Below are 18,951 nucleotides of genomic sequence, written 5' to 3'. Positions count from 1 at the left end.
TATTACGAAATACTCCAATTAACGATTTGTAGGCGGTGAGGTTGCAAGGTATATCGACATAGAACAAATTGTACGGATAGCATCGATTTGGTGTATGCACCATTAAACATGCCCTAAGATGGCATTGTTGGTCCGCATAATTTTTTCAAAGAAAACGCCGTTTTAAGCACAGAAGCACAAATATTGTTGAAACGCCAAAGTGCTTTGTCGCGAACCTCAGAACGGAATATCTAGAAACTGGCGTCATCCTGAGAATTCATTTCATTTGTGCATACGCCTCGCGAACTCACAGCAGAATGCACTTCTTGTTGGGCTAGTTGGTAGCTGTTCATCATAAAATATAAAGGCCCCAACTAAAAATAAAGTAGCCGTATATTTGGCGTGTTTATATGCTATAATCACAGGAGAAAATTTGTAAAATGAAATATATATGGTAAAATTTTGCATGAGAACATATTCAGCACAATTTTGTTAATTTGTAGCTTACGTAGTCGGGATGCTTGTGCAAGTAATGACCATCTCTTTAAACAATCCACTTCCACGATTAGAGTTGGGCTATCAGCCACGGGTGATATTAAGGTATGTACAGTAAAAGAAAGAAGAAAAATACGATATTCCAACTATAAGGGCCACATTTAGAAGACATACTAAATGCATTATGTGTCGTACCCAACGACCGCTGCTGCTCACGTAATGATCCATATTTTACCCATAAGGCTGGTCGTCACTGTCTGCATGGTTCTAGGCCATGAGGCTGTTTGCCGATCGACGCCATATCCGTCCATAAACAGGACGAACAGCAAGCCACTGTTGGTCTGTGGAATGGAGACAAGGAGGCTCATGAAAGCCGTGATGAACGGAACTGTCCAGCAGCTGTCAATGAATCCAATGGAAGGCTGCAAGCCGGTTTTCGAGGGTGACGCTGCTGGAACGGCCATGGTGCACAGCGCTGCGAAATGTAAAAGGAAAATAAGGTGCCGCCTCATTGGCATTTATTTTTTTACTTAAAACAACGTTCAGTTGTGTCAGCAAGCTCTTTGCTGACGTCTTGTCGCGCTACTTGGAACTTTCTTAAAATATGAATGCATACCAACTCGGCCAACTTTTGGTAAATCTGCATACATGAAACGAAAACTTGCGATCCTAGTATTGCTTATATTCCAGCTACCATACTTCCCATGCACCTTACTTCGGTGTCGTTGTGTAGAGGAAAGAAGCCATTACTCGATCAAGCATATATCGCGTGCGCAGATGGTGCCATTTTTGCGTCATGCACGAAGAAATGGGAGATAAAGTTAGCCTCCCGCATGGCTTCTAGAGAGGCGTTTAACTCCGCACTACCTTTGTCAATCCAAGCGGGAGTGGCGACACTTTAGAGAGCTCATTCAGGCATAGTAATTATAATTTATCACTCAAACGTGTGCTCACGAGGAATGTGGAAACATACTAGAGTTCTATTTGATGCAAAAGATTTACGGCTGGTCGCCTATGGTTCCCGGGCGTTAGGCACATAGGGTTCAGAAACCGCATGAAGAGACTCGGGCCATGAAACAGAGGGATGCCAGTTCGCCCCCACCACATGACTATGACCTGAGCACTATAAACACGGAGCCTGTGCTATAGGAAGTTTACACATATGACCCCCACTAGCAGTATAATTGTTAACCATGCCAGCTTTGTAATGCGTTAATAAATTTCACGTGTGCGTTTGGCAACGTCATTTCCCCACCCTAGTGCTTGCTTGTTTTTGTGTAGCGTGGTGGTGGGCGGATTACATCTGATAAGTAGATCATCCAGTCATGATGACCAGGAAGTAGAAAGCTTCAATGAAGACGTGGAATCGGCTATGGGCAAAGTCAAAACAAAATACACTATACTGATGGGCGACTTCAATGCCAAGGTAGGCAAGAAGCAGGCTGGAGACAAGGTAGTGAGCGAATATGGCATAGGCACTAGCAATAGCAGGGGAGAGTTATCAGTAGAGTTTGCAGAACAGAATAATATGCGGATGATAAATACCTTCTTCCGCAAGCGGGATAGCCGAAAGTGGACGTGGAGGAGCCCGAACGGCGAGACTAGAAATAAAATAGACTTCACACTCTGCGCTAACCCTGGCGTCATACATGATGTGGACGTGCTCGGCAAGGTGCGCTGCAGCGACCATAGGATGGCAAGAACTCGAATTAGCCTAGACCTGAGGAGAGAACGGAAGAAACTGGTACATAAGAAACCGATAAATGAGTTAGCGGTAAGAGGGAAAATAGAGGAATTCCAGATCAAGCTACAGAACAGGTATTCAGCTTTAACTCAGGAAGAAGACCTTAGTGTTGAAGCAATGAACGACAATCTTGTGGGAATCATTAAGGAGCGTACAATAGAAGTCGGTGGCAACTCCGTTAGACAGGATACCAGTAAGTTATCGCAGGAGACGAAAGATCTGATCAAGAAACGCCAATGCATGAAAGCCTCTAACCCTACAGCTAGAATAGAACTGGCAGAACTGGCAGAAAAAGCAGTGAAGAAGAAACAAGGAATAGGCAAGAATCAGATGAATGCGTTAAGAGACAAAGCCGGCAATATCAGTACTAATATGGATGAGATAGTTCAAGTGGCTGAGGAGTTCTATACAAATTTATACAGTACCAGTGGGACCGACGACGACAATGGAAAAGAGAATAGTCGAGAGGAATTCGAAATCCCACAGGTAACGCAGAAAGAAGTAAAGAGAGCCTTGGAAGCTATGCAAAGGGGCAAGGCAGCTGGGGAGGAACAGATAACAGCAGATTTGTTGAAGCATGGTGAGTAGATTGTTCTAGAGAAACTGGCCACCTTGTATACGCAATGCCTCATGATTTCGAGCGTACCAGAATCATGGAAAAACGCCAACATAATCCTAATCCATAAGAAAGGGGACGCCAAAGACTTGAATAATTATAGACCGATCAGCTTACTGTCCGTTGCCTACGGAGTATTTACTAAGGTAATTGCAAATAGAATCAGGAACACCTTAGACTTCTGTCAAGCAAAGGACCAGGCAGGATTCCGTAAAGGCTCCTCAACAATAGACTATATGCACACTATCAATCAGGTGATAGAAAAATGTGCGGAATATAACCAACCAATATATATAGCTTTCATTGATTACGAGAAAGCGTTCGATTCACTCGAAACCACAGCAGTCATCGAGGCATTGCGAAATCAGGGTGTAGACGAGCCGTATGTAAAAATACTGAAAGATATCTATAGCGGCTCCACATCCACCGTAGTCCTCCATAAATAAAGCAACAGAATCCCAATAAAAAAAGGCGTCAGGCAGGGAGATACGATCTCTCCAATGTTATTCACAGCGTGTTTACAGGGGGTTTTCAGAGACCTGGATTGGGAAGAATTGGGGATAAGAGTTAGTGGAGAATACCTTAGTAACTTGCGATTCGCTGATGATATTGCCTTGCTTAGTAACTGAGGAGATCAATAAACAATACATGCTGACTGACCTGGAGTGACAAAGCAGAAGGGTGAGTCTAAAAATAATTTGAAATCAAAAATAATATCTAAGAGTCTCGGAAGAGAACAGCAGTTTACGCTACGTAGCGGGGCGCTGGAAATGGTAAGGGAATACATCTACTTAGCGCAGGTAGGGACCACGGATCCGGATCATGAGACTGAAATAATCAATAGAATAAGAAAGGACGGGGGTGCATTTGGCAGGCATTCTCACATCATGAACAGCAGGTTGCCATTATCCCTTAAAAGAAAATTGTATGACAGTTGTGTCTTATCAGTACTCACCTACGGGGCAGAAACCTGGAGGCTTACGAAAAGAGTTCTGCTTAAATAGAGGACGACGCAACTAGCTATGGAAAGAAAAATGCTGGGTGTAGCGTTAAGGGATAAGAAAAGAGCAGATTTGGCGAGGGAACAAACGCCAGTTAATGACAGCTTAGTTGAAATCAAGAAAAGAAATGGGCATGGGGAGGACATGCAATGAGGAGAGAAGATAACCGATGGTCATTAATACTGACTGGATTCCAATAGAAGGGATGCGTAGGAGGGGGCAGCAGAAGGTTAGGTGGATGGATGAGGTAAGAAGTTTGCAGGGACAACATGGCCACACAGGTGGCGCATGACCGGGGTAGTTGGAGAAGCATGGGAGAGGCCTTTGCACTGCAGTGGGCGTAGTAAGCCTGGTGCTGCTAATGATGATGATGATGATGATTGATGAATCTGGGATGGTCTCCCCTCAGGCCCTCCGCATTCTCCAAAGCACCAGAAGTATCTCCCCGTATTCTCGCATTTGGTTTCCTGTTCACTTGGGGTTGGCTGAGGGCTCTCCCGGTAACCTAACGAGGGCGCACACGAGGCCGCGCGAGGATTCAGTGACCACGCCGCCTCAGCAGTCCCCCTGCCCAACTGGGAAGCCCTGATCACGTTCAACGATGCTACCAAACTCTACTATCTGTCAAAATGGGTATTCACCCTTCCGCACCCCGCCTTATGCAGGGCGCGAGCGGTGACTTTCCGACTTTTGCAAGTCTGTGCGTATCCTAACCTTGAGGTTCTTGATGGAATATACCCTGAAAAGTATCCGAGTACGGACTTCCCTACCTATGGACTAAGGGCAATATTGGATCATGTGTTGTGGGAGTGTGAAGCCATTGGCTCCTCCTTCAGCGAGGATTGGTGGGCTGCGCTCTTGGGCAGCCACGAACTCAACGACCAAACCCTGGCCGTCCAATGTTCCCGCGATCGGGCCGTCAAGCTCGGCTTGGTGGTCCCTACGTGGGGCTAGCCGGGTGGCGCGAGGTATCCCCTGCGTATTCTCTGGAGCGTATTCTCACTCACTCAGTCACTAACTCACTCACTCACTACTGTAAACGACGGTGGCGTCAAGACGACGGCATGACGTGATTGAGTACGACAGCATCACAACCACGAGCACATAGCTGGTGGCCCAAGCTATTCGACAACTTGCGTCATTTCGTCGGTGTAGTAGTCGTAAGGACGACGGCATGTCAAGAGTCAGATGACGTTGCTCCAAAAGCCACAATCGAATGACCATCCCCATGTGATCAAAAAAGACTTATTGGAGGTCCGGCGAGGATGCGAACTCGTCGCGCACCGGGCTAGTCTCACGTCAGGACCGACAGGTCTAGCCCATCGGTCGCGGGCATGCCGGAACGCCAGGATTTGCTTGTTTAGAGCGAGGCTACACAGAAGCGAGTCCCACTCCTTCTTGCTGAACTTGGGTATATCGACCCGCACTCCCAAGGCATGTGTAGTAGAGTGGAGCTCAGCCCACTGGACGGGCAGGCGTTGTCAGGATATACGTCAAGGTACACTTTGTGCAGAACGCCAAGCCACGGATATGTCCTGGTATGCGAGAGTCTAAGAGAATTCGCCCCATTCAACTTGTGGTGAGGGGTGGAAAGAATATTCTAGACATGTAGAAGAATTTCGTATCCTCGTTGTGAGCAGCGGAAGCGTCCCTGTGGCCGTCGGCGGGAGGGGAGTCGGTGCTCCTTACGGAGGAAGTGTGCTCGGTGAGGTCGCGCGCAGCCTCGTGAGCAGACTCATTGAGGTTCGGGGGAGCACCCTCGACCTTGAGAGGGAAGCCAGTGAATCGAATGATGCGTGAGAGCATACGGACACACGGACTCAAGACGCTAAGAACGCAAGCAGCTTGCTGGGCGATACAACCCTTTTGAAAAGTCCTAACTGCCGTTTCAGAATCGCTGTAGATATCGGACCCATGACCATCTAGCAGAGCGAGGGCGTTGGCGGCTTACGCGGCAACTTCCGGGTCTGAATTTTGAATCGAGGTGCTATTATAAATCTTGCCGCTGTAGTCGCCCACGGCGACGGCAAAGGTCTTCCCATCACTGTACTCTGCGGCGTCGACGAAGCTTGCTCTGATGTCTTGTTGCTGTTTGAGGATCGCTGCTGATCTGGCCTTGCGTCTGCCGTCGTTGTGGCCGGTAGGCACGCTTCGGAGCAGGGGCGTCACTTCCAGCTTGTCTCGAGTGCATCTAAGGATCGAGGCACTTACCATTGAGAATACCGCAAGATGGTAACCCAAGTCTTCACGGATGCCTTTACCTGCCCCTGGGGTAGCCAGGGGAGCGCGTTGCGCGCGCTCTTGGGCTTCGACAACCTACTCGACGATGTTAAGTGCCCCAGCTTAAGGAGATGCTCGGTATGGGTCCTTATGGGCAGCCCGAGAGCCGTTTTGACTACTTTGCGGATGATAGCGTTGAGCTTGTCTCGCTCTGCTATGAGCCATTTTTGCATAGAAATCGTGTACGTGCAGTGGCATAGCACCTAGGCTTTGACTAGACTGAGGAAATTGTTGTTCTTAATGTCTTGGTGTCGGTTTGGGATTCTGCGAACGATGTAGAAAGCGTTGTCAGTCTTTTCGGTGATCTTGCGGAAAGCCATTCCATTCCCGCTGTTGAATTCGACCAACATGTCCAAGACCCGAATGACTTCGTCCCTGGGCATCATCTCCCCTCCGTGCGAAGACAAGTGCGAAGACTAATGCTGCTTTCGGAAACTGGCTTCCATCTTTAGCTCTTTCTCCCTTCTTTTTCTGTAAAGCAGAACCTCCGACTTGGCGGCAGGCAGAGCATCGAAGCCCTATGGGGCAAAGATATTGCTCAATAACATCAATCACCCGTTGCGTGGCTTTGAGTCTGTCTAGCAGCCGCCGGAGCACAAGATGGTGGTGCATCGGCGTAGAAGGTGCATGTCACGCATACGTTAACGACTGATACGCTTGCTTCAGCAGGCAGAATGAACACATGAACGCAAAGTGCAGCGCACACAACATTCATTCGATATGGAATTTTAACAGCAGTATCACAAGGCAACATTCAACACTTATTGCACACAGGCTACGTCCTCCCTTGCTATGTTTTGCGCTCCCACTACCGCGTTAACCAACGTCTCTGCGGCGATCGTTTATGCGCTATCCTAGAGAGGATTACAGTACCAGTTCTGTTCGGGGCGGATATCGGCGTCCCCTGGTCTGAGGTCCGTCGTTGCAATCCGGTCGTCTTCAGTCGTCGCTGGTGTCCGCCATCACCGATGCCCTGGCCGACGTGACGATGGCACAGTCGCTGAGGAGCTGTCGCGCTCCGGCACAGCGGAAGTCGCGCCGGCTGGCGCTCCTGGTGCGCGCCGGCCCAGCTTAGTTCCCTACACGGGACGGTGATTGGCTGCAGCCAGACTTCGCGCATCTATTTTTAGCGGCGTGAACGCTGACGTGTCCTTGCAGGTAGGTCCGGGCCAGATGTATTTCCGGAGGCGTCCGTCATCTGCTCGCCAAGCCTTGTACTCGAGCGGGACGGCCTCACCTACGTACTAGGGTAGGACCCAGAGTGGCGATCTCCGGCCCTCTTCTCCTGGCACGCTGCGCCCCGGCCACCACGTCCTTTTATGCACGCGCCCCTTCCCTAAGATGGCCGCTTCACGCGCTCGCTTCGCTCCCTCTTCCTCTTCTTCCAATCTCTTCTTGCGTGCCTTCGATCTTAGTATCACTTTCTTGGCTTCTTTGTTTGCACTTATCACTCCAGACAATGTATTTGACGCCCTCGACGCATGCCAACCTTATCGTCGAGAAGGTGCTTCAGCATACCCCAGGACTTGCCGTTACGCATCTGTCCGTTGATTGGTTCGCAAAGTTCACATCCCACATACGCTGCCATATCATAAGCCGACAAATACCGACACCAAGCACAACACAGAGGAAATTACTTGTGCCTAATAAATGAAATAAAGAAACGATAAATTAATGGAAATTAAAGTGGATGAAAAAATAACTTGCCACAGGGGGGAACCGAACCCACAACCTTCGCATTTCGCGTGCGATGCTCTACCATTTCAGCTACCGCACCGCCGTTTTCCCATCAACTTTCTTGGGTATTTCTTGGGTATGTGTCCTAGTAGAACCCTGGGAGTATTAGCCAGAGCCAACCACTCACAGAACTTGGCGGCGGACGTGGAACGTCCTTTTTGCCACAGGCGTCACGAGAGCGTGATCTTTTTTGCGTGAAGGCAAGTGGTCAATAAACACACAGATGCTAGCTGAAGGTACCAATGTTGCCGGATTCGAGACACTCGTTATGTAATCAACGAGAAGAAAGGGGGTTAACCAAGGGGCCCGATTTTTATTAGTCTTATCATAAGAAGCCAACAAACACTGACACCAAGGACAACATAGGGGAAATTACTTGTGCTTAATAAATGAAATAAAGAAACGATAAATTAATCAAAATGAAAGTAGATGAAAAAAACAACTTGCCGCAGGTGGGAACCGAACCTACAGCCTTCGCATTTCACGCGGTTCAAGCACAAGTAATTTACCCTATGTTGTCCTTGGTTTCAGTGTTTGTTGCCTTATGATGACATCACTAAAAAAATTGGGCTCCTCGTAACCCCTTTTCTTCACGTTGATCTGCTGTCATAGTATTCTGCAGTGGTGGTCGATGACATTGTGGAGCTCCATGGTCATGTTAGCACATCCAGTTGCTCTAGCTGGAGTACAATTTTAGAAGCAAGCAGGCAGGCAGACAGACAGACAGACAGACAGACAGACAGACAGACAGACAGACAGACAGACAGACAGACAGACAGACAGACAGACAGACAGACAGACAGACAGACAGACAGACGGACGGACGGACGGACGGACGGACGGACGGACGGACGGACGGACGGACGGATGGACAGATAGATAGATAGATAGATAGATAGATAGATAGATAGATAGATAGATAGATAGATAGATAGATAGATAGATAGATAGATAGATAGATAGATAGATAGATAGATAGATAGATAGATAGATAGATAGATAACCCCTAACCTAGATAAAAAATTCCACTTGCATTATTATGGTAGTGGAGCCAGGTCCTCGCATTGCACACAACTGATATACTTTACGTAGCGTCTGACCTGTGTGGGCAATATCATTTAACGAGTAGCCTACCATGAATATTGGAGGCCTCCTACACCTATCCAGGAAGAGAAACTCTCGTTTTTTTAGATGTGGCGTTCCCGCGTTTTTCTTTCATTTTTCTTCGCGTTCATGTATAGGATGCGCGTGTGGCAAGGGCGTTTGCACCACCCAACGGGATTCTGCCGGCGATAGAGGGTGCAGTGACCGCAATGCACTTGCGACGCTGCGGTCTCATCGTGGCATCCGTTCTCACAGGCACGTGCATTAACGGTATTACAATGATTTCCTGTTTTGACCCTCTATAACAGGTGGCACGTTCCCTACCTCGTCTGCTTCTGATGCGAAAGCCGTGGACGGAACGTAGCTGTTGAATGGGAGGTCACCAGGTGAGCTTCGCGCTCTATTCCATGCCGAATCCGCTGAAAAAAGCAAGAAAAGTACCCCCTAGTAGCAGGGTTCAAGATGCGCATTGTTCAGCGTGAACAAGCGCTAATTTCACTGCATCGTGAGCAAGCGCCGGCCCAGTGCATGACAAATGAAATCCCGCGAGAAATACTTCGCATCGGGTGAACAGTTTCGTCATGAGTCAAGGTGCAGAACTAGCTTAAGCAGGTAACCTTCGTCTGTATTGTGTAACTGTTTGTCTTATTTTGCTTTATATCCTATCTCCCTGTCCTTTCACACCTGTTCAGCAATTATCTTTGCTTCCCTTCGTTTTCATATATATATATATATATATATATATATATATATATATATATATATATATATATATATATATATATATATATATATATATATATGAAAACGAAGGGAAGCAAAGATAATTGCTGACCTCAGTGTCTAACGCCGTCTGCTGAGTGCTGAACACTGGTTAGGAGCTGAACAGGTGTGAAAGGACAGGGAGATAGGATATATTGGACGCATTGGATTTGGACGATTTGATTTATTGGACGATAGGATTTGGACGCATTGTTCCATGCGTCCAAATATAATCTGCCCGACTATCGTTGGGCTGCCCTTTTTATATTCTAAACAAAACAAAACATAAACACTTGCACCTACGTTTAGTATGCTAGAGGCTTCTCCTCAATTATTAATATATTTACCAGCACGAGCAAAAAACGTGAACTTTTAGGCTCGTTATATTTACAGTTCGGAATTCTAGCTAAATGTATGAAGTCACGCCAATCAATTTTTATTAATACAGGATTTATTATTGAGGTTATTTTCATTACAGAGGTGGCTCAATCCTGCGATGGTTCGATCATATGACTCAACGCGAAAGAAATTAAATTCTTCGGTTAGAGAGAGTCTCACTGCCGTCGTGGTGTCAGTGTGGATGTGGCTTGAAAATTTCCGGTTTTATATATTGTATTCAATTTGGATTTTTTACACTGCCATTTAAAAAAATGCGGACGTGCTTAGCCTTATAAACCTGACTTACTGGCCATATAGCTAAGCTGTCAAATAAATGTAACTCGCATCATGGTTTGGGCACTTGTGTAGGGCTTCTCCGGCATGTTACAGCAAAACTGAGTATAATAATGCGAATTACTGCGAAATATTTTTCTATAAATTTGCGAACTTTCGCATTATTGCACTATACTAGTTCTTGACGTAGCCATTTTTTCCCGCTAAACTGAGCAGGCTGTAAGTAACACCTGAAGATTTTCAGGGTTTCTTTCAAATCGAAAAGCTTCCGGAAAAGAATTGCTTGCTAACGTCCTTAAGTTATCTGTAAACTTATTATGAGCAACAGTTAGCAAAATTTATCAGCATGCACCAGTTAGGTAGGTAGCCCGGTGGCTTATTCTCATTAAGCTAAGGACGAAGACGAATATTGGATTGAAAACTATATACGTAAGGATCAGACACAGAAGACCAAACGAGTGCAGCAGATATGCTATAGCTGAGTTTATGGTGAATATTTATCGCTGGGAACCGGTAACAAATTTACTATTAGAAAATCCCGATGGTTTCCAACGTAGGGGACACAAGTTCCAGGAGTGCTACATTGGGCATTGTGAGCAGATTCAAAATTTGAACGCATAGTATTTGACTTTGCTGAGGTAGATGATGGGTGAGTGGGCACCTCCTTCTTCGATTAGACTTATTACTCGCTGTGAAACTATTGGAAGTAAACTGTCGTCATTATGCCAGTTCACGCTTCTCGTGCTTATTATGCAGAAAAATAAACAAGAAGAAAGAGACGAAAAAGAGGAATCGAACAAATTCTGATATGAAATTATTTTAAATAAACAAAAAAGGTTGAAAACCAACGTCCATTGCTTAACCATAATATTTGCTTCGCAAGAGGGATCGCTCAACTGCGCGGAGCGAAAGCGAAAGTCATAGTGACAAACTTCAGGCAGGAATTCAAGCACATCAAAAATGGCTCGCCGATTGCATACATCGAAGAAACTGTTAGAAGCCAGCAATGCATTTGTCCTCTCGGATTCTGCCGCTTCTACCACGACGCTCATAATTCCTGAACCAGACTTTGACATAAAGTGAACTCTCCCCGTGAGTAACCATCAAAACCTCAGAAATCTTCTCCGACCATACAAAGTTTGCTTTTCGACGTCATTGAGTATTCGACAAACACCAGTTGCAAAGCATCGCGTAATAATAGAAGAGTGCGCTAGGCGACTCCGCCAGAGCGCTTATCGAGTTTCGACGCGAGTCCATGAAGCTATAACACAACAAGTCGAAGAATTGCTGCGCGATGACATCATCCAGCCGTCGAAAAGTCTTAGGCATCTCGTGTAGTCTTGGCGAAGAAAAAAGACGAAACCTTACCTTTCTGCATCGATTACCGTTGACCAAACGACGTCCCGAAGAACGACGAATGCGCCCTCCCACGCAAACATTTGTTTGGCTCTCCCACGCTAAGTACTTCTCGTCTATAGATCTCAAGACTGGCTACTGTCAAATAGAAGTCGACGAAAGGGTCGGTGAAAATACCACCTTCATCACGCCAGAGGGGCTTTATGAGTTCAAAGTCATGCCATTCGGACTGGACTTGGTGACTGCAGCGTTATAGGGCGGGATGGACATGGTAATAAAAGGATGGAAGTATGACGTCGTCGTCTTCGGGGGAAATTTTGACGATGACTTTAGGCGGCTTCTAGCAGTACTCTGCAGCTGGGAAATCGTCACTTCACTTATGACGAGCTTCTGTTCCTGGGCCACGTGATCTGCAAATCTGGAGTCTGCCCTCGCCGCAGAAGACTGCTGCCGTCACAAAGTTCCAACAGCTCATCGACAAGAAGTCACTGCTTAGATGCGACTACTACAGGCGCTATGTCAAGGACTTTGGACGCATAGGTGAGCCGCTAATACATCTAATTAAATGTGACCTCGAGTTCAAATGGGAAACGCCACCGTTCGATGCATTTCAACAACTCAAACGACAAATGCAGTCGACACCGGTAATTGCGCCCTTCGAGAAGGACGCCGATACAGAAATCCATACTGACGCTTGTAGCCTCGTTGCCGTCCTAGTTCTGAGGAAAGACGGACTTGAACAGGTTATAACTTACGCGAGCCGGTCGCTGACAAAAGAGGAAAGCAATTATGCTACGACCGAAAAGGAGTGCTTCGCCTTAATTTGAGCTATAGCAAAATTGGCAGGATATAGCAAAAATTGGCCTATATGGCAGGCCGTTCAAAGTCGTCAGCAACTATCAGGTGTTGTGTTGGCTAGCAAGCTTAAATGATCCTTAGGACGCCTGGTGCGGTGGAGCCTCAGACTACACGGATATGGTGTCAGTGTAGCCTACTCACGCTCCCGTGAACCCGCCGCCACAAGATGAGCTAGACGAAGACGCCTCTTTAGGTACACAAAGTGCAGACGACTTTGCCAAAGAGCGGCGAGCCGACCAGAGCTCTGATGCCTTGATGGGTACTTGCAATGAAAGACCGATTTTGTCCCGAGGATATTTAGGCGTAGATTGTCTTCGCTTTTCCCACGAAGCGACGTCCTGATGACGAACTTGTCGCCAGCACGCGCAAACTACCTTCTCGTTGAGCTCGCAACACTCACGTCTGAAATCCTGCAAACCCTGCACGATGATAAGACAGCTGGGCACGTCGGGATTTTCTGTATGCTCACAGTAATACAAGAGAAGCTCTATTGGCCACAAATTATCACCGACGTCGCCCGTTGCGCGAAGACATGTCGAGACTGCCAGCGACGCAAGACACCACCGACATAGCCGGTGGGTCTACTACAGCCGATCGAGCCACCCTGCCGACGGTTTCAGCAGATAGGGATGTAATTGGTTGGAGCCCTTTCCGACGTCAACATCCGGAAATAGGTGAATTCTCGTCGCCACCGACGGCATCACCCGCTACACCAAAACGAAAGCCCTGCTTAACGGTAGGGCAATGAAAGTAGATACATTTTTCGTCAAAGACATCCTGCTGCTACATGGAGAGCCAGAAGTCCTCATTATTGACAGATGAACGGCTTTTACAGCTGAGGTTACTGAAGTCATCCTGCAGTACAGTCAGACAAGTCACCGGAGGACCACTGCCTACCATCCACTGACGAATGGCCTAACAGAACGACGGAACAAGACGCTCGCCGACATTTAAGCGATGTACGTCGAAATCGAACACAAGACGTGAGATGCGTGCTGTAGTTTGCACATTTGCATACAACACGGCAGTGCAAAAGACAACACAGATCACGCTGTTCAAACTGTTTTAAGGAAGGAACCTGACGACGACCCTCGATGCCCTGCTGCCGCAATATTGACGCCGCCGCCTATCTCCAGTGCGTTGAAGAAGCCCGACATCTCGGCTGCCTGCGCATCAACAACGAGTAGAATACTGACACCGGTACTACAATCTTCGACGACGCTACGTGGATTACCAGCCCGGCGACCGTGTTGGGAAAATGAAGATTGTACAGGTCTACGCCCTTACATCCGGTCATGATGACCAGGAAGTCGAAAGCTTCTATGAAGACGTGGAATCGGCAATGGGTAGAGTGAAAACTAAATACAATATACTAATGGGCGACTTTAATGCCAAGGTAGGCAAGAAGCAGGCTGGAGACAAGGCAGTGGGGGAATATGGCATAGGCACTAGGAATAGCAGGGGAGAGTTTGCGGAACAGAATAATATGAGGATAATGAATACCTTCTTTCGCAAGCGGGATAGCCGAAAGTGGACGTGGAGAAGACCGAACGGCGAGACTAGAAATGAAATAGACTTCACACTCTGCGCTAACCCTGGCATCATACAAGATGTGGACGTGCTCGGCAAGGCGCGCTGCAGTGACCACAGGATGGTAAGAACTGGAATTAGCCTAGAACTGAGAAGGGAACGGAAGAAACTGGTACATAAGAAGCCGATCAATGAGTTAGCCGTAAGAGAGAAAATAGAGGAATTCCAGATCAATTTACAGAACAGGTATTCGGCTTTAACTCAGAAGGAGGACCTTAGTGTTGAAGCAATGAACCACAATCTTGTGGGCATCATTAAGGAGTGTGCATTAGAAGTCGGTGGTAACTCCGTTAGGCAAGATACCAGCAAACAATCGCAGGAGACGAAAGATCTGATCAAGAAACGCCAATGTATGAAAGCCTCTAACCTTACCGCTAGAATAGAACTGGCAGAACTTTCGAAGTTAATCAACAAGCGTAAGACAGCTGAAAGAAGTATAATATAGATAGAATTGAACATGCTCTCAGGAACGGAGGAAGCCTAAAAACAGCGAAGAAACTAGGAATTCGCAAGAATCAGATGTATGCGTTAAGAGACAAAGCCGGCAATATTATTACTAATATGTATGAGATAGTTCAAGTGGCTGAGAAGTTCTATAGAGCTTTTTACAGAACCAGTTGCACCCACGACGATAATGGAAGAGAAAATAGCCTAGAGGAATTCGAAATCCCAAAGGTAACGCCAGAAGAAGTAAAGAAAGCCTTGGGAGATATGCAAAGGGGGAAGGCAGCTGGGGAAGATCAGATAACAGCAGATTTGTTGAAGGATGGTGGGCAGATTGTTCTAGAGGAACTGGCCACCCTGTATACGCAATGTCTCATGACCTCGAGCGTACCGGAATCTTGGAAGAACGCTAACATAATCCTAATCCATCAAAAAGGGGACGCCAAAGACTTGAAAAATTATAGACCGATCAGCCTACTGTCCATTGCCTACAAAGCATTTACTAAGGTAATTGCACATAGAATCAGGAACACCTTAGACTTCTGTCAAGCAAAGGACCAGGCAGGATTCCGTAAAGGCTACTCAACAATAGACCATATTCACACTATCAATCAGGTGATAGAAAAATGTGCGGAATATAACCAACGTTAATATATAGCTTTCATTGATTACGAGAAAGCGTTTGATCCGGTCAAATCCTCAGCAGTCATGCGGAATCAGGGTGTAGACGAGCCGTATGTAAAAATACTGAAAGATACCTATAGCGGCTCCACAGCCACCGTAGTCCTCCATAAAGAAAGCAACAAAATCCCAATAAAGAAAGGCGTCAGGCAGGGAGATACGATCTCTCCAATGCTATTCACAGCGTGTTTACAGGACGTATTCAGAGACCTGGATTGGGAAGAATTGGGGATAAGAGTTAATGGAGAATACCTTAGTAACTTGCGATTCGCTGATGATATTGCCTTGCTCAGTAACTCAGGGGACCAACTGCAATGCATGCTCACTGACTTCGAGAGGCAAAGCCGAAGGGTGGTTCTAAAAATTAATCTGCAGAAAACTAAAGTAATGTTTAACACTCTCGGAAGAGAACAGCAGTTTACAATAGGCAGTGAGGCACTGGAAGTGGTAAGGGAATGCATCTACTTAGGACAGGTAGTTACTGTGGATCCGGATCATGAGAGCTAAATAATGAGAATAAGAATGGGCTGTGGTGCGTTTGGCAGGCATTCTCAGATCGTGAACAGCAGGTTGCCATTATCCCTCAAGAGAAAAGTTTATAACAGCTGTGTCTTACCAGTACTCACGTATGGCACAGAAACGTGGAGGCTTACGAAAAGGGTTCTACTTAAATTGAGGACACCGCAACCAGCTATGGAAAGAAGAATGGTAGGTGTAGCGTTAAGGGATAAGAAAAGAGCAGATTGGGTGCGGGAACAAACGCGAGGTAATGATATCTTAGTTGAAATCAAGAAAAGGAAATGGGCATGGGCAGGACACGTAATGAGGAGGAAATATAACCGATGGTTATCAAGAGTTACGGAATGGATTCCAAGAGAAGGGAAGCGTAGCAGAGGGCGGCAGAAAGTCAGCTGGGTGGATGAGATTAAGGAGTTTGCGGGGACAACATGGCCACAATTAGTACGTGACTGGGGTAGTTGAAGTATGGGAGAGGCCTTTGCCCTGCATTATTACTATTATGACTATTACCGACGCTTTATTGCGAAGCAATATGCCCCTACAGCACTTCACACTGATGCGAGGAATGTTGGTCTTAGTGCCGTACTGGTGCAGTGGCAAGACGGCTCCGCAAATGTAGTCGCCTACTCTAGCCGAATTCTCTCTCGTACGGAGAAAACTGCTCAACTACCGAGAAGGAATGCCTCGCCGTTGTGTGGGCGGTCAACAAATTTCATGCGAATTTGTGCGGCCGTTCATTCAAGCTTGTCAGCGATCACAATTCTGCTTGTTGACTGACTCAAAAGACCCACCTGGCCATGTCACGCACTGGAGCCTTAGGCTTCAGGAGTTCAAGATGGCCATCATTTACAAATCAGGAAAGAGGCACACTGACACCGACTGCCCCTCGCGGTCACCCGTCGAGTCCGCAGGTAATGATGACGTGGACGCTGCATTTTTGGATGTCACTGACTCCGTCATTATTTCACAGGAACAGCGCCACGTTCCAAAACTTCTCCTACTCAATAATTTCTTGGAAGGCCGAAGTAAAGACGTTCCGCGACTCTATGCCAGTGGACAGCCGTCGTTTTGTCTCCGGAACGATGTTTTATATAAGAACTTTTCTGCAAGTGGCAGCACGTACCTGCTTGTCGTACCGGCATCACTTCGAAAAGAACTACTAAAAGCATGCCACAATGAAACCACCGCAGGTCATCTAGACTGCACGAAAACTTTGTCCCAACTCCGATGGATGTACTACTGGCCGAACATACACGCTGCCGTAAAACGTCAGGTACAAACATGTGCAGATTGCCAAACAATCAAAGCACCTCCCGGCAAGCCCGCAGGTCTCTTACATTCGGTCGAGGTACCAGGTCAGCCATTCGCCCGAGTTGGAGCGGATTTCCTGGACACATTTCCAACTTCTACAGCTGGCAACAGATGGATCATTCTTGCCACAGAATACCTGCCGCGCTACGCCGAGACGAGAGCTACACAGCGGGATACAGCAGTCGAAGTGTGTTCATTGAAAACATCATCCTTAGGCACGGCGCCCCAAACGCAGTAATCACAGACAGGGCAACTGCCTTCACTGCCGACCTTCTTACTCGCTTCTCAAAATCGGTGGTACAAGCCACTGGTAAACAACCGCTCATCATCTCCGGATGAACGAAATAACCGAGCGTCTTAATAAGAACCTCGCACACATGATATGCATGTAAGTCGACATAGGACATAAGAACTGGGATCAGATCTTGCCCTACGTAACATTCGCCTACAATACCGTTCGACAGGAAACCACTGGACTGACACTGTTCAGCTCGGTCCATGGTCGCGAAGCCACGACAACGCTGGATACCTTGTTGCCACACGAGTTTGACGGCCTATTTACCGACGTCGACGAATTTACTCAGCGCGCTGAAGAAGCCAGACAGCTTGCCCGTCTACATATCTGCATTAGGCAAGACCAAGGTGCAAAACGGTACGATCTTCAACACTGGTCCGTTTTTACACCCCCGGCGACGAAGCATGGGTGTGGGTACCCATGCGCCATCGTGGGCTCTCGGAGAAACTCCCACGACGGTACTTTGGGCCATACAGAGTCATCCGCCGCCTGAGCGACGTGAATTACGAGGTCGATCTCGATGGTGACAAAAGGTCCAGTCACAGCAAGCACTTACCCTAATTGGTGCATGTGGTACGAATGAAGCCGTACCTGTCAAGCTAACTTTTGCTTTTTTTGTTCTCGTTTGTGCGTCCGTTCCTGTGTGCGTGTGTGTGTGTTTGTGTGTTTGTGCGTGTGCGTGTGTGTTTGCGTGAACGGGAAGGAAAGGAGCCGAGAGCTCGGACATTTATTAATGTTATCATAAACAGCCAACATACACAGTGTGGTGGCGCTGTCTAAAACTCCTAAGGTTAGTTACAGGAACAAATCATAAGTACCCCAGAAAGTGGATGGGAAAACAGCGCCGAGGCAGATCACTTCGTAAGAGCATCGCACGCCCAATGCGAAGACGTGGGTTCGTTGGCCGCCTGCGGCCAATTCTTTTTCAATGCACTTTTATTTCTATGAATTTTCATTTCTTCAATTCAATAAGTAAGTCCAACTAATTACCTCTACGTCGTCCTTGGCGCTGTTGTGACTGGCGCTTCTTCAAAGCGGGGCATGTCCCACCAACGACATGCAGTTGTCGCGGTTGATGTTCGCGCCCCATCATTGAATTCGCCTCAAGACAGCAACGACGCTCCCTGACCATCATGAACTAGCCAATTATCGATAAAAGGGTCCTTCCCGGAGGGAAAGCATCATTTACAGGTGGTTGCCTCCTATTGTGACACGTTGGAGACAGATGCACCATGTAAACGAGTAGTCCATTGAAGGCATGAGCACCACGAGCAGCACATTAAGGACAGCACCCGAGCAGCACGCTCACGACCACTGAAGGGCGAGAGCAGTGATCAACGATTCGGCGTTGTGATTGGCCAGTGAATTCCCTGAACGAGGCAAAGAGCGAGAAAAATTGCATGAAAAGCCGATCCGGACGGCTGTGAGAAGGAGAGACGCTCGGACATGCAGACACACTACCATACAGTGATCTGATAGTTGAAGCCATGCTGTAAAACTTCTTCAC

At 47.3% G+C, this 18,951-nt stretch overlaps 1 protein-coding gene across 5 annotated transcripts in view; it reads right to left on the bottom strand.

Annotated features, from left to right (window-relative positions):
* The window catches only part of LOC135908242 (monocarboxylate transporter 14-like), a 61,979-nt gene that overhangs the window by 21,317 nt on the left and 21,711 nt on the right, over positions 1-18,951 (bottom strand). For 3 of the 5 annotated variants that reach the window (XM_065440000.1, XM_065439999.1, XM_065439998.1), the window contains 2 exons: positions 9,281-9,375; positions 710-949 (listed from right to left, as the gene is read on the bottom strand). In XM_065440000.1, the coding sequence (XP_065296072.1) occupies positions 710-938 (229 nt within the window). In that variant the 5' untranslated portion in view covers positions 939-949; positions 9,281-9,375. The remainder of the gene's footprint in view (positions 1-709; positions 950-9,280; positions 9,376-18,951) is intronic. The other 2 variants (XM_070532910.1, XM_065439997.1) reach the window with 1 other exon arrangement.

The sequence above is a fragment of the Dermacentor albipictus genome, chromosome 2 (assembly GCF_038994185.2).
Source record: "Dermacentor albipictus isolate Rhodes 1998 colony chromosome 2, USDA_Dalb.pri_finalv2, whole genome shotgun sequence".
In the NCBI taxonomy this organism is placed as follows: Eukaryota; Metazoa; Arthropoda; class Arachnida; order Ixodida; family Ixodidae; genus Dermacentor; species Dermacentor albipictus.
Note: the sequence above shows the minus strand (reverse complement) of the source record. Positions and strands in the feature narration are given on the sequence as shown.